We start from the raw sequence: 13681 nt of genomic DNA, 5'->3' as shown, positions 1-13681 counted from the left end.
TATATATATATATATTTTTAACACCTCCTTCATTCATAGATTCAGAATCTTGTACAAAAGTTGATACATTAGAGATACACCAACACTGAGTAAATCAAAATACACATCCACAAATACATAACCAATCAATAAAAAGAAGGTAGAGAAGTGAATTTCTATGACGCTTTGGAAACCGAAGCTTTACTCTCCAATAGATAAATAAATCTGTTTCTTTCCCTCTCTAGAATCAATCCCAAAGTTATGAGATCGTCGTTTTTGACTATCTTCTCATGGAAGAAACTCCACAGTCGTCTAATATTAGTGATGATACTCAATATCTTCTCTTGCATTAATTCTTCGATTCTCCATAAGTTTGTTATGTCTGGATCCCAAATTCGTCGATCAATATGCCATAAATCTCTTTTAACTTTATACTCAATCCCTTTCAGTAAACGGAGAAATCTTTCACGGAGATAACAGGCTCGTCGTATGTTGAATCAAGTAACCAAAACATTCTAACGCACCAAGAATGAATTGCCTCCCTAAAGAGAGGAAGATGTTGGAAACGATTGCGTTTCCACTTTCTAAAAAAAAAATCCCAAATCGAGATTGCATAGACTATTTGCTCAAGAGAACTCGAAGTTACACCTTCTGCTTCACGGTTTGGCATCGTTTTTGCATGGAACTGATAATCCATTGTAAACATGAACACAAACACTGCCACCATGCAAAAGAAGGAGATAGATCAGAAACAAATTCGATATAAGTGAGTGTCTCCCATGACAATTATTGAAAACAGAAGAAGAAAACAAACTTAAAAGCAAAGAAGAACCACCGGCAAGTGCCGGCGGCCCGTAAAAAGCAATTTCAGTTTTTTTTTTATTTTAACAAAATAATATTTTGTTTTTTATTTTCTTTCTAAAAATTAAAATAAAAACCAAAAAAAGGACAAAAATATAAAAAGAAATGGGATATATATAAAAAAGGCAGAGATCCGTGATCCCCAAATGAATCGTTCATCCACGCGCCAATGTCTACGTTTGAACACGCGCTATCTCTCTCACTTTACCGACCCTTCGCTTCTTCTCTTGTCTCTCCAACTATAAATTCTCGAATTTCCCCTCTTCCCGATTCTGCACCCATAATCTCACGTTAATTACAACATTGCCACTCATTAAAACCATACCATCTAAACCAAAAGCGGTAAACCGTACCGGTTGCTACAATTTCTAAAGCTTATGGTCATGGAGGAGAGGCTCACTGGGACTGACTCGGTCGGGAAGAAACGAGTCAGAGAAGACGAGTTAGGCCTTGACGACTCGCCGGATGTGAAGCGGTTGAGAGACGATTTGTTTGACGACTCGGAGACCGACCCAGTGGTTCAAGATCTTGACTCAGTCATGAAGAGTTTCGAAGATGAGTTGTCGAACATCACGACGACAGCGGTGCAGCAAGGCTCTGCCGAGACTCAGCCGGATCTTGGTTATCTTTTTGAAACTTCTGACGACGAGCTGGGTTTGCCTCCACCTCCTCCACAACCGCCGACGCTTTGTACGGAGGAGACGGTGACGGAGTTGGTACGGGTTTCGTCGGATTCATCAGAGGTCGCCGAGTTATCTGGGTTTGAAATTGAGGATCATGTTACTACGGAATTCGGAACTTGCGATCTTGGTGATGGGCTTTTCGAATATTCCGATGTTTGTTTAGATTCCGGCGATTTGTTTTCATGGCAGCCGGAGTTTTTACCGGCGGAGTAATTTCGGAGTTGTTTTTTTTAACCGTAGCGAAACGGTGGCTCGCTTTTTTTTTTTTTGTTTTTTTCTTTCCTTTTTCTTTTCTCTCTTTCATGTATTTAGGATCTGATATGTTTTGTTAAGTTTGTAGGATTAGAAAAAATCAAATGTTTAGTAGGGAAAAATGGCTTAGATATGTTTATTTGCTCCCTTTCTCAAGGATTTGTTCATCTTTAGACTTTAGTGGACATCTTCATGCTTTGTTTAGCTGTTGTTTAATTTAAAAAAAAACTTTGAAAGTATCATTCAGAGAACAGAATCTGAGATCAATCATATGTTCATATCACAATCTGGGATTTATTATTGGTAAATTAAATGTCTAATCGGTAGTTTAATATGCAGCTGAATTTGGTAAGACGTTTAAAACAGTAATCAGTAACCACAATGTTTCAACTCGAGTTATATTAATTTGGGATTTGAGAATTGAGATGTTTGCTCTAATACAAGCTATGAGGCCTTACCTGAGGAAAAGTCAACATTTGGACTATATTGACCAGAAGGCCCATTACAGAGATGCTAGGTAATGGGCCACATCTGGCGCTATTCTCTTTTCCTAAAGAGCCTGTGGTGGACTCTGACTGGTAAACAGTTATAACAAGAAATTATTTGTGTAATGTAAAACCCAAAATGATAATTCCGGACACCCAAAATACAGATACAACACAAGTGAAAGAACAGATCCAAAAGCAGAAAGAACTAAGAACAATGGAGATTTAAAATTTTTACTTAGAGAACAAATGGCTTAGGATATTTAGAAACTGATTTTGTCATTTCGTGTTCGGTGGGGAGTCTTATAAGGTCAAACTATCTGGATTTTCAATGATCTTTGCAAAGGTTTGTAAGAAAGCAGCCAAGTCAGCTCCATAGACAATGCGATGATCTGCAGTCACATTCACCTGCCAAACCAAACAAAGCCAAACTTAATCTTACTTTATAGAAGCTCCCCTAATAAAGCTATAGCTCATGACAATCCAATCAATCAGGCAGGTTCACCAAACCAATCAAGCAGGTTCTTTCTTAATCAAAGATCAAATCAGTTTTTGTTCCATGTGAAGTCAAAGTCAAACTTACCACCATTCTGTTTTTCACACTGAAGAATCCATCCTTGTCAGCAACTACAGTTGGCTTCGACGCTCCAACAGCCATAATTGCACCCTAGAGATTTTGAGAACAACAAGATAAGTAGATATAGCTTGTAATCACTGATCATAAAGAGGCAAGTTCAGTTTTATTTTATATACCTGTCCTGGCGGAAGAATAGCATCAAATCTATCCACTCCAAACATACCGAGATTAGATAAAGTGAAAGTTCCTGCATTCCATACATATATATCTCCTTAATCACAAATCCTTAAAACACACTTCACATGTGTATCATCTAAAAAGTAAAGAAGAGTACCAGAGGTGTATTCATGGGGTTGCAGTTGCTTGCTTCTAGCTTTCCCTACCAGCTCTTTCCATTTTTGGGATAACAAGTACAAATCCAACTATTAAAGGAAAAAAAAAAAAAACATGACTCGCACATTCAGTTAAACAAAGCAGCCTAAGACTGTTCAATCACAACCTAGCTACTTCCTTCCGAGAACTAAATCACATTTGGTTACCTTATCTGCATCTTGTAGAACAGGCGTAATCAAACCGCCATTAATAGCAACCGCCACAGCAACGTTAATGTTACTATTGTAACTAAAACTCTTCCCATCTTTGCAGCTTGCATTGACCACAGGATGCTGAGCCAGAGCCATCCCTGCAGCTTTAGCCAATAAAGCAGTCATCGTTACACCCTTTGGTTTCACCTGTAAACAAAAATCAGTGATTTAAGCATTCGCTTCATACAATACAACATACAGAACAATGTGTGTTTCCATGTTTTTTCAACTCAATCCCACCTTCTCGTATAGTGCATCGAGAGCATCAGTGTTCACAGGATAACCAACACGGAAGGTAGGAACAGAGAGACTCTCAATCATATTCTTCGATACTGCAGATTGCATTGCTGTGAAAGGTACAATGCTTGAATCAGGCAATAGAGGAGGCAAATTGGTGGTAGTAGCTTTTCCATTCACCGCTGCAGGAGGAGGAGGAGGAGGCGGTGGTGCCACAGAGGATTTAGACGGAGCAATTCCAGCCGCCGTCTCTACATCAGTAGCTGTAACCCTACCGAATGGTCCAGTTCCAGCAATGGATCCAATATCAACCTTATGCTGTTTAGCAAGCTTCTTAGCATAAGGAGTCGCTACAGTCTTCCTCGGACCATCCGAGGCAGCTGTCACCGGAGTCGGTTGAGCGATCGCCGGAGCAGGAGATGAAGTAACCGGAGGAGGAGATGGAACAACAGCCTCCGCCGCAGAAGATTTCGAAGCGGCTTTAGTCTTAGCTTCTTCGATCTCAGCTTCAGTCTCAGCTAACAATCCAATCGCAGCACCAACCGGAGCTGTTTCACCTTCTCCGACGACTATTGCGGCGAGGTAACCGTCGTAGAACGTTTCAACATCCATATCAGCTTTATCAGATTCAACAACCACAACACTCTCTCCCTTGGCGAGTTTCTCGCCTTCGGTTTTGATCCACGACACGATTTTGCCTTCCGTCATGGTTGATGATAACGCCGGCATGAAAATTTCGCGAATCTTTGATCGGACGGTCATCACACGGCGGTGAGAAGACGGAGGAATCGAGGAGCGGAAGACGACGCTGCGGATGGATGGGGATACTGATGAAGCGAATGAAATGTTGGATTTGGAATTGGTTAGTGAAGCTGTTGATAAGAACGAAGATGAAGAAACCGCCATTGTTGAATCACAGAGATAAAGAGAGACAGAGAGATCTGAAAGAGATTTAGAGAGAGTGAAGTGGACGGAGAAGACGAGGTCGAAGTTCGTTAAGCGTCTTCACCTACATTTGTATCTACCATGTTGGAGTTTTAATAACCGGATAATTAATTAAACCGGGTCAATTTTAATTTAATTTCCGGTTTATGTTAAACCATCTAGAAACAAAGCAATATTATTAGATGCTTCTCAATGGACATTAGGTAACATAACAAAACTGGTTTTGTTATATATCTTCTCTGCTCTACCTAAGTTAGAGAATCAGATTCCAAAATCTCAATTTATAAGTAATCTTTGTGTTTTCTTAACACCAAAACATATCATATAACAGTGCTCTTTTGTCCCATGTCGGAAAAGGTTTGTTATTTTTTCTTATTAACAATACTTTGTTTGGATTGTGTTATAAGTTGTTTTGTTTTGCTTTGTTGGTGAAATGCAGAGGCAATGTTGTGTTGTGATGAGGCTTAACTTGGATTGCAATGCTTGTTGTAGAAAAGCTAGGAGGATTATCATCAATATGAAAGGTTGGTATATTTTGGCTATATAAAATAATATGTGAAATAAAATGAGCCAAGAAATATTGTATATTAGAAGAAGTGAAGTTCAAGCTGAATAGCTGAAAAAACAAATTATTGAAAAAAAGTTGAATGTTAATATATGTTTTGGATACTTTTGTTTTGTATGAAGAAGTTGATACACACATGATCAGCAAAAAGGAACGTCAAGTAATCATTTGCGGACGATTTAGACCATCGGATGTTGTAGTTAAACTGCAAAAGAAGATGAAACGGAGGGTTGAGATTCTCGAAATTGAAGATCTCTCCGGTGGCCATGGAGGAGGAGAAGAAGGACAACACGAGCAAGAACAACCATATGAACAACCGTATGATTATTATCAACAACCTGATCAGTTTACCACACCGTTGTTGTGTTATTATTTATCTCTCTAATTCCTTTGTTGTTCATTCTCCAATGCATAAATATATTTACAAAAAAAAATGTATAAAACTATAAAGAATTACAATTGTGTATATTATATTTATTACCAACACTTTACCACACCATTATTGTGTTAGTTAACTATAATTTGTTTGTTATTTTTCTCTTTTTTAGATTTTACTGTATTTTTCAGGATATAGAAAATAAGATTAATTTAGTAAAAATCGTAGTTATTCATGATTTTTATGTCTTCCTTATTTCTACCATACCAAAAAGAATAAAAATATTTACATGTCTATATGATTTTTTTTTGAAAATTACATGTCTATATGATTTATATGATTTGTGTGTAAGAGTTTAAAAGATTTAATATATCGCATATTTTAGCACTAGTAATTTGGACTCCAATGTCGAAATTGTTTTTATTTTCTACCTATTTTTTTTTAACTACGTAAATTATATGTAGTCACTTATGTTTTTTTTTCCAACATTTATTTAATCACTTATGTCAGAATCAGTAAATCAGTATAATTGGGTGAAGTGGTGAACCTCTATTTTTATTTTCATTTGTATTTTAATTTTATGCACGCGTGTCGTATATTTTTACATAAATAATTTTTTTTTTTAACTAGGTTTTGAATCCACGCTACGCATGGGTATATTTGATATATTTTGATGAAAATTATGATTGATGACAATAGTAAAATATTATCTTATAAAAAATTTAAATTAGTATTAAAGAAAAAGTTAAATTTTCAGATACACAATTTTTTGAAATATAAAAATCAGTTGTGTTATAAAATCAAATCTGATCGAAAAAATCATGAATTTAACTCGACATCCAGGCAAGGCGAATTAAACTGATGACCTCACATATCCTAAACCATTTCTTTGACCACCAGAAAAACAAAACAATTTTATCATCATGAATTTAACTCGTTTTCATATTTAATTGATCGGTACCACCTATGTTTTCGTGTTTTTTATTCATTGTTTTCTTTTTCTTCATATTCTTTCTTGTCATTTCTATTGTCAAATTTTGTGGTAATCGTCATCATTACTTTTACCGTCTGGTTCTTCCTACTCTTTTTCTTCTTCATCCTGGTCAACTTCTTCACTTTCTTCCACTAAAAAACATTTTTTTAAGACTACCATACAACTTGTTAATCCATCAAACTCCAATAACAAAATCATTTCTTTTCTCATAAAAGTAAAAAATAAGATAAAAAATAAAAAAATTAATGAAAAAATATCAACTTATCTATAAAATCATATACAAAAATATATTTTACAGCTCATAAGAAATAAAAAGTACAAACGTAGATAAATAAGATAATTTATGTTTTACATAAATATTTATAATATTTTAAACTTTTAAAAAGTTTCGAAATATAAATTTTGAAGCTTTTAAAAAGTTTCAATATTTATAATATTTTAAAATTTTAAAATTTAAAAATTATAATATTTAAAAACTTTTTAAAAACTAAGAACTTTTAAAAGTTTCAATATTTATAATATTTAATATTTTAAAAATTTTCAATATTTATAATATTTTAAACTTTTAAAATTTAAAAATTATAATATTTAAAAACTTTTTAAAAGCTAAGAACTTTTAAAAGTTTCAATATTTATAATATTAAAACTTTAAAATTTTTTAAATATTATAATTTATTTTTTTGAAACTTTTTAAAGTTTAATTTGATCAAATAAAAAACCGAATCAAACCGAATATACTTTTAAACTTGGACGCCTGATAAATCAAGCTTTCCTGCTCATTCGTTGTTGGAAGCATATTAATCTTATTTATTCTGGTTCTGAACCATTGTCTAAAAAATTTATAGCCGATGTGGTTAAAAGTTTTTAATATTTATAATATTTTAAACTTTTTAAAATTTAAAAATTATAATATTTAAAAACTTTTTAAAAGCTAAGAACTTTTAAAAAGTTTCAATATTTATAATATTAAAACTTTAAAAAATTTTAAATATTATAATTTATTTTTTTTGAAACTTTTTAAAGTTTAATTTGATCAAATAAAAAACCGGATCAAACTGAATATACTTTTAAACTTGGACGCCTGATAAATCAAGTTTTCCTGGTCATTCGTTGTTGGAAGCATATTAATCTTATTTATACTGGTTATGAACCATTGTCTAAAAATTTTATAATCGATGTGGGATATTGTGCATAGTTCTTTTATTTCCATAAATTAAAATTTTTTTTTTCTAAACAATTTTGGAAATTAAAAAAATATTAATAAATTATATGTCAAATTCTGATTGGTTATTTAAAATAATTTTTAATATAGAAAATTTCTGTAGATTTTAAAAAATGTTAATTAGTGAAGTATCTAATCACAGTTATAGCTCCAGTTTTTATTAGTATAATTATAAAGACGGAAGTACTCGTGATTCGTATCCAATTTGATTGAGCCCTCAACCCTAATTTCGATTTCGACAATCTCTCTGATGGCGAACGGCAAGCAGATCGAATCTCACCACCGCAAGCACCGTCGTTCATCTTCTTCCTCCGACGAAGCCGATAAATCATCGAAGCGGCACAAGCACCGTCACCACAAGCATCATCACCGCAGGCATCATCGCCATCACCGTGATAAGAAGCGCGGCGATGAAGTTCAAACCGCCGGCGATGAGACAGAGGCGATGGATGTTACGGAGGCGGATCCGAGTGGAGTTAGTAACGGCCGTGAGGAGGATGTGGAGGAAGGGGAGATTCTAGAAGAAGGTGGAAGCGGCGCTGTTTTGGTGAAGACGGCAGATTCCGACGGCGAGTCAGGCGAAATCAAATCCGATCAATTTCAAGATAATGATTTGGTCTGTTCTTATCCCTCTTTTTTAAAGTCTTTCTTCTAAATTATGTTTGGATGGTGAATTTAGAGAAGGGATGGTGAAATTAAATCATATATGAAGCTGAATTAATGATAAAGCTTTGGTCTTTGAGAGTTTTCTTTAGATAACCTGAGTGTTGCACTAGGCGTTCAATGGAGACTGATGGCTTTCCCTTGATTTGTAAGAACTGGTTTTATGTAGATGCTCTTTTCCCCTTTTTTTTTTTGTATTGTACTTTTTTTCTTTTTTTGTATGTTCTCAGTTGCGTTTTCTATCTCATATATTTATTTTCTGATAAGTGTTCTGAAAATCTTGTTGCGACGTTTGCAGCCTCCCCTGGCGAAAAAAGGGCGTCAAGGAGAAGATGTGAGTTCAAATGGTGTTTTAACTCGTGAATCTGAAAGGGAGGATAAGAGGTTGTGTAAAGAAGCTGAAGATCCTTCAGAGAGAGTTAGTAAAAGAAGGTATGCGAATGGCAGGAGCTCATTTTCTCCAGAAAGCTCTGAAGAGAAGCATAGGAGCAAAAACAGGTCTCCGTCAAACAGTAGGCAGTCTAACGAAGTCCGTGCTCGGAGTAGATCTAGGTCACATGATAGGGAGAGGGAAATTTCACGATCAAGGATTGTTGCGGAGGATGAGTTTTCGGACAGAGGAAGACATAATGATTCTAGTAGGGATTATCATCATGACAGAGTTGACTCAGGTAGGACTGAGGAAAGATATCATCGACGTGGGCGATATGAGGAAAATGACAGACAATATAGTCGAGACGTGTTGGAAAGAGAAAGAAGTAAGGAGAAAGATATGGACAGGGACGGAAGCATAAGAGATAGGGATTCAGAAGGAAGTAAGCGAAGAGAGAGAGATAGTGATCGAAGGAGGGAAAGAGAGCGAGAGAAGAGGAGGGATATAGAGGTTGACAATGAAAGGCGAAAAGAGAAGGAACGAGAGCGCAGCATTGAGAGGAGAAGGGAAAGGGAAGGAGATTATTTACGAGATAAAGACAATGAAAGAGGTAGGAGTAGAGATAGAACCAGGTATAACAGCAGAGAGAGTAAGAGGGAAAGGGATAGTGAAAAAGATAGGGAGAAAGGCAGAGAAATCCAGACTGATAGGGAGAAGTATAGAAGTAGTGATGTGGACTACTGTGAGATGAGGCACGGACAGTCTAGACAATCAAGATATGATGCAACAGATGACTTAGAAATGAGAAGGCCAAATTCCTTTAAGGCCCATAATTCTAAGGATGATAAGTCAGAAGAGACGTGGGGAAATGATGAAAGGTAAAAGTTCAATAACCTGTTCCTTCTAAATATTTTGTTGTAGATCATAAATCTTTTGGGTATGTTGTTTGGCTCTTAACTATTTTGCGATCAGGTCCCGAAATGAGGATGGCCAAGATAATGACGAAGGAGTTGTTTGGAAAACTCCAGAGGAGGAAGAAGAAGAACTAAATAGAATCAAGGAGGAGAGCAGGAAGCGAATGCAAGCCATACTGGATAAACATAAGAAGAAGCCTGAGCATCAAAATGAACTTTTCTCTCAGGATAAGCCGAAAGGTATTCTTCAATCTTTATCGCAATGTATCCATATTCTTCAAATATGAGCTTTCTTGTTTTGTTTGGAGCTGTTGCAAGATATCTTGAGGTTTTCAGTTGGTCATAAGAAGTGGTTTATTTTGTTTTTAATGTGAAAGTCAGTTGCATTGTGTGTACCAAAATAACTACTTAGGTTAAGAATGAAGCTGAACCTTTCAGCTTGTGGAATATGTGAATGGCTCTTTTAACAGAAAAACTGCTGGTTTGATCCCAAGAAAATGTCTTTCTTCATACAACATTCTCCATAAATTGTTTTGAGATTTGAGCTTCTAGGCATTCCTAGTGATTCTTCTGTTTTTTTGTGTGCCAGATGTCGTTCAGGAAGCTCCCCAAGTGTCGGCTTCTGCAGTTGTCATAGCAGCTAATGTTGGTCAAGCCAAATCTAACATTGATGCTGATGATGACAAGGCATCATTAATGGCTCCAGCAGGGCTTGGTGAAGGTAGCCCAAAGGTGCGTTAGCAAAGGAAACCTTGATTATTTCTTTGGTATTGATGTTCTTGTTGGTTGTGAGTGATTCTTGGTTTTATATTTATGCTATAAATAATCATATATGCACCTGATGATGTTTCTCGATCTTATATTCTTACATAATTTTATTATTCCAGAGTGAAAGATCAGCTGACATGTTCCATGATGATATCTTTGGAGAGTCTCCAGCTGGTATTCGGAAAGTGGTATGTATTTTACTAAACTGTACTTGATATCTTCTGACCGTGTCATATTTGCAGTTTAGTAAACTTCTGATATTGTCATCTTAGGTTTCTTTTATCGCAATGAAATTACTAATTTGATCGTATTGAAACTCTTTTTTTTCGTAGTAATTTGAGGAAAATCTCTGTTTGCTGTGTGAGGGTTCTTAACTTTTTTTCTCCTTATATTAAACCTACTTCTTTTAGGGATGGAAAGGTGACGGTGTTCCCATGGTGAGGAGCGGGCTTCATGATAATTGGGATGATGCAGAGGGTTATTACAGTAAGTGTGTTTCTCTCTACTTTTCACTTGTGAAAGGTGAAAGTACCTCTGCATTTTTTCTTTTTTTGAAACAAAGATAGTGTCTTTTCTATTTAGGCTATCAGTTTGGCGAGTTATTGGATGGTAGATATGAAGTCATTGCTACTCATGGAAAAGGTGTCTTCTCTACTGTGGTTCGTGCAAAAGATTTGAAAGCTGGACCTGCTGAACCTGAAGAAGTGGCAATAAAAATTATTCGTAACAACGAGACGATGTAGGTGGTGCATTCTCTAGGTCCCAACTAAATCTTCGAATTCTTATGCGATGTCTAATATAATCTCTATGCTTTTGTGGCTGATTACTGTACCGCATTTTGTTTAGGCATAAAGCTGGCAAGATTGAGGTTCAGATTTTGAAGAAGCTGGCTGGCGCTGACCGAGATGACAGGCGCCACTGCGTTCGTTTTCTTTCAACCTTCAAGTATCGCAATCACCTTTGCTTGGTGTTTGAGTCTCTCCATTTGAATCTTCGTGAGGTCTTGAAGAAGTTTGGCCGCAACATTGGTCTTCAACTATCTGCTGTTAGGTCGTATTCGAAGCAGCTATTCATTGCCCTTAAACATCTGAAGAATTGTGGGGTTCTTCACTGCGATATAAAACCTGACAACATGCTGGTCAGTTTTACTTTTCACTGGTTTTCTCCTACTTGATTCACCTAGTTTTTAACACTTGGTCTTTGATTTGTTTAGGTTAATGAGGGAAAAAACGTGTTGAAGCTTTGTGACTTTGGTAATGCAATGTTTGCTGGTAAAAACGAAGTTACGCCGTATCTTGTTAGTCGCTTCTACAGATCCCCTGAAATTAGTAAGTTTTATTTGCTGTGAGAAGAATCATATTTTTGGATTGTGAAGAGGATTTTCCGTTGATTACTGGTAAAGAATATGTGACTGAAACATCTATATTCTCCATTGCAGTTCTGGGGCTCGCCTATGACCATCCGTTGGATATATGGTCTGTTGGCTGCTGTCTGTATGAGCTTTATAGCGGGAAAGTTCTTTTCCCTGGCGCCACAAACAATGATATGTTACGCCTTCATATGGAACTGAAAGGTTCCTTCCCTAAAAAAATGCTTCGCAAGGTAAGCATTGAAATAGATTGGGTGTTGTGTATGTCACCTTGTTTTGAGCAGTATCAAAACGTCCTCTCAAATGAAAACTTTCCATACAGAAAAAGGGAGCTCCATATGTATGGTGGTGATCTAGTTGTATGTTTAAGAGAATCTTTTTTTAATGCACGTTCTAATGATTGTGTTATTCGGTTTTACAGGGAGCATTTATTGACCAGCACTTTGATCATGACTTGAACTTTTATGCTACAGAGGAAGACACCGTCAGTGGAAAGGTAAAAAACTAGTCCTTATATATGTCGGGCACTTTGCTGTTTGAAAACCAGTTGAGGGTGAGTAATTAGTTACTTTTCCATTTCAGCTGATGAAGAGAATGATCGTAAATGTGAAGCCGAAAGATTTTGGTTCAATCATTAAAGGTTACCCTGGTGAGAATCCCAAGATGTTGGCTCATTTCAGGGATCTCTTGGACAAAATCTTCATCCTTGATCCCGAAAGGAGACTGACTGTGTCACAGGCATTAGCTCACCCATTCATCACTGGCAAGTGAAACTACGTTGCCATTTTCTCTGTTATATCAGGAAATGCTGTTGTCCTAGATATCTATCTGTACATTATACATCTTAATTTTTAATTTTAAGGTTTCTAATCTTTGAATTGTCTCTACCTACCTTCTGCTGCCTGAGAAAGCTTTGGTTACAATGTCGACATGGGTGGAGTTCTCATTACCGACGATTCTCAGGGGACTTTACTGGTTCTCTATTGTAAGAAAACTCGCTAATGGCGCTTTCTTTCTTTATACTGCTGTGTAATCATTGGCGACTTTACTCACTGTAGAAGTCTATGTTTTGAAACTTTTCATCTCAATAAGGAGAGGGCCATTCTGAATTATTTTTATAATTCTGTGGAAGCTCTGAGAAATATCATTTGTGGATAGTAAGATGCTTTATTATCTCTTCTGGTCTCTCAAGGGCCTGATGTTGTTTTTCTCCAGGACATCTACCAATGCTTAGAGACAGTCCTAACATCTTTCAATGCTTAAAAGGCACACAGGAGAAGGTACAATGGTTGCTTACTGGGAGTTTTGTGATAGCAAAACAATAATTTGAGTGAACCTTTGTCATCTGTATTGGCCTATTGTGTTAAATTGGATGAATTTGTGTTGCTTTAATAGGCTTTAGAGTTTGTCCTTGGTTCTTATATGTGCTAGTTGCTTTAGTAGGCTTTAGAGTTTGTCCTTGGTTCTTCTATGTGTTAGGGTATGTGCAGATTCTTTTGTGATGGTTTTGTTTTTTTGCCCGAAATAGTTACTTTTCTTCTTTCTTATTTAGTTTCCACTTCCTTTTCTAGTGTTTTTGTGTTTATATAGTATCTGATAATTGGTATTACTGTGATTCCGGAGGTTTTGCTTGGAGGAGAGAGAGCTGCAAAAGAAAAACATACGAAGGTATATTAAAACAATTCTCCTTGTCGGACTTCCTTTTTTTTTATTTTTTTTATTACCTCCTTCCAATTTGTTTCACTGATTATGACTTTTATCTATTTTAGGGTCCTTACTCTCTCCTCCTGCAAGTTTGGTAAGTATCTCGAACTTTATGGCCAATTTGAGTTGC

At 36.1% G+C, this 13681-nt stretch overlaps 4 protein-coding genes across 8 annotated transcripts; 3 read left to right on the top strand and 1 right to left on the bottom strand.

Annotated features, from left to right (window-relative positions):
* LOC104790208 lies at positions 1224 to 1782 on the top strand. Its single transcript, XM_010515912.1, has one exon. The coding sequence runs from the start codon at positions 1224 to 1226 to the stop codon at positions 1734 to 1736; it is 513 nt and encodes a 170-aa protein (XP_010514214.1). The 3' UTR covers positions 1737 to 1782.
* On the bottom strand, positions 2365 to 4662 carry LOC104790207 (dihydrolipoyllysine-residue acetyltransferase component 4 of pyruvate dehydrogenase complex, chloroplastic). Its single transcript, XM_010515911.2, has 6 exons — positions 3662 to 4662; positions 3377 to 3568; positions 3172 to 3259; positions 3014 to 3084; positions 2844 to 2927; positions 2365 to 2668 (listed from the first exon to the last, which is right to left on the bottom strand). Exons 1-6 carry the CDS (start codon positions 4562 to 4564, stop codon positions 2564 to 2566), a joined length of 1443 nt encoding a protein of 480 aa, XP_010514213.1. The 5' UTR covers positions 4565 to 4662; the 3' UTR covers positions 2365 to 2563.
* Positions 4886 to 5652, top strand: LOC104790206. Of its 2 annotated transcripts, none has more exons than XM_010515910.1 (3): positions 4886 to 4960; positions 5043 to 5127; positions 5294 to 5652. In XM_010515910.1, exons 1-3 carry the CDS (start codon positions 4949 to 4951, stop codon positions 5551 to 5553), a joined length of 357 nt encoding a protein of 118 aa, XP_010514212.1. In that variant the 5' UTR covers positions 4886 to 4948; the 3' UTR covers positions 5554 to 5652. The 2 variants fall into 2 exon arrangements, with proteins under 2 accessions (XP_010514212.1, XP_010514211.1); XM_010515909.1 differs by having other exon boundaries at positions 5291 to 5652.
* On the top strand, positions 7932 to 13681 carry LOC104790202 (serine/threonine-protein kinase prp4-like). 4 transcript variants are annotated; one of them, XM_010515905.1, is made up of 16 exons: positions 7932 to 8376; positions 8722 to 9674; positions 9769 to 9950; positions 10300 to 10442; positions 10598 to 10666; positions 10889 to 10964; positions 11061 to 11217; positions 11325 to 11616; positions 11692 to 11806; positions 11917 to 12080; positions 12269 to 12343; positions 12430 to 12610; positions 12710 to 12832; positions 13063 to 13127; positions 13471 to 13515; positions 13617 to 13681. In XM_010515905.1, exons 1-13 carry the CDS (start codon positions 8011 to 8013, stop codon positions 12715 to 12717), a joined length of 2781 nt encoding a protein of 926 aa, XP_010514207.1. In that variant the 5' UTR covers positions 7932 to 8010; the 3' UTR covers positions 12718 to 12832; positions 13063 to 13127; positions 13471 to 13515; positions 13617 to 13681. The 4 variants fall into 4 exon arrangements, with proteins under 4 accessions (XP_010514207.1, XP_010514208.1, XP_010514209.1 ...); XM_010515907.1 differs by lacking the exons at positions 13063 to 13127; positions 13471 to 13515; positions 13617 to 13681 and adding an exon at positions 8516 to 8571 and having other exon boundaries at positions 8216 to 8376; positions 12430 to 12734; XM_010515906.1 differs by lacking the exons at positions 13063 to 13127; positions 13471 to 13515; positions 13617 to 13681 and having other exon boundaries at positions 12430 to 12959.

Source organism: Camelina sativa, chromosome 6 (assembly GCF_000633955.1).
Source record: "Camelina sativa cultivar DH55 chromosome 6, Cs, whole genome shotgun sequence".
In the NCBI taxonomy this organism is placed as follows: domain Eukaryota; kingdom Viridiplantae; phylum Streptophyta; class Magnoliopsida; order Brassicales; family Brassicaceae; genus Camelina; species Camelina sativa.
Note: the sequence above shows the minus strand (reverse complement) of the source record. Positions and strands in the feature narration are given on the sequence as shown.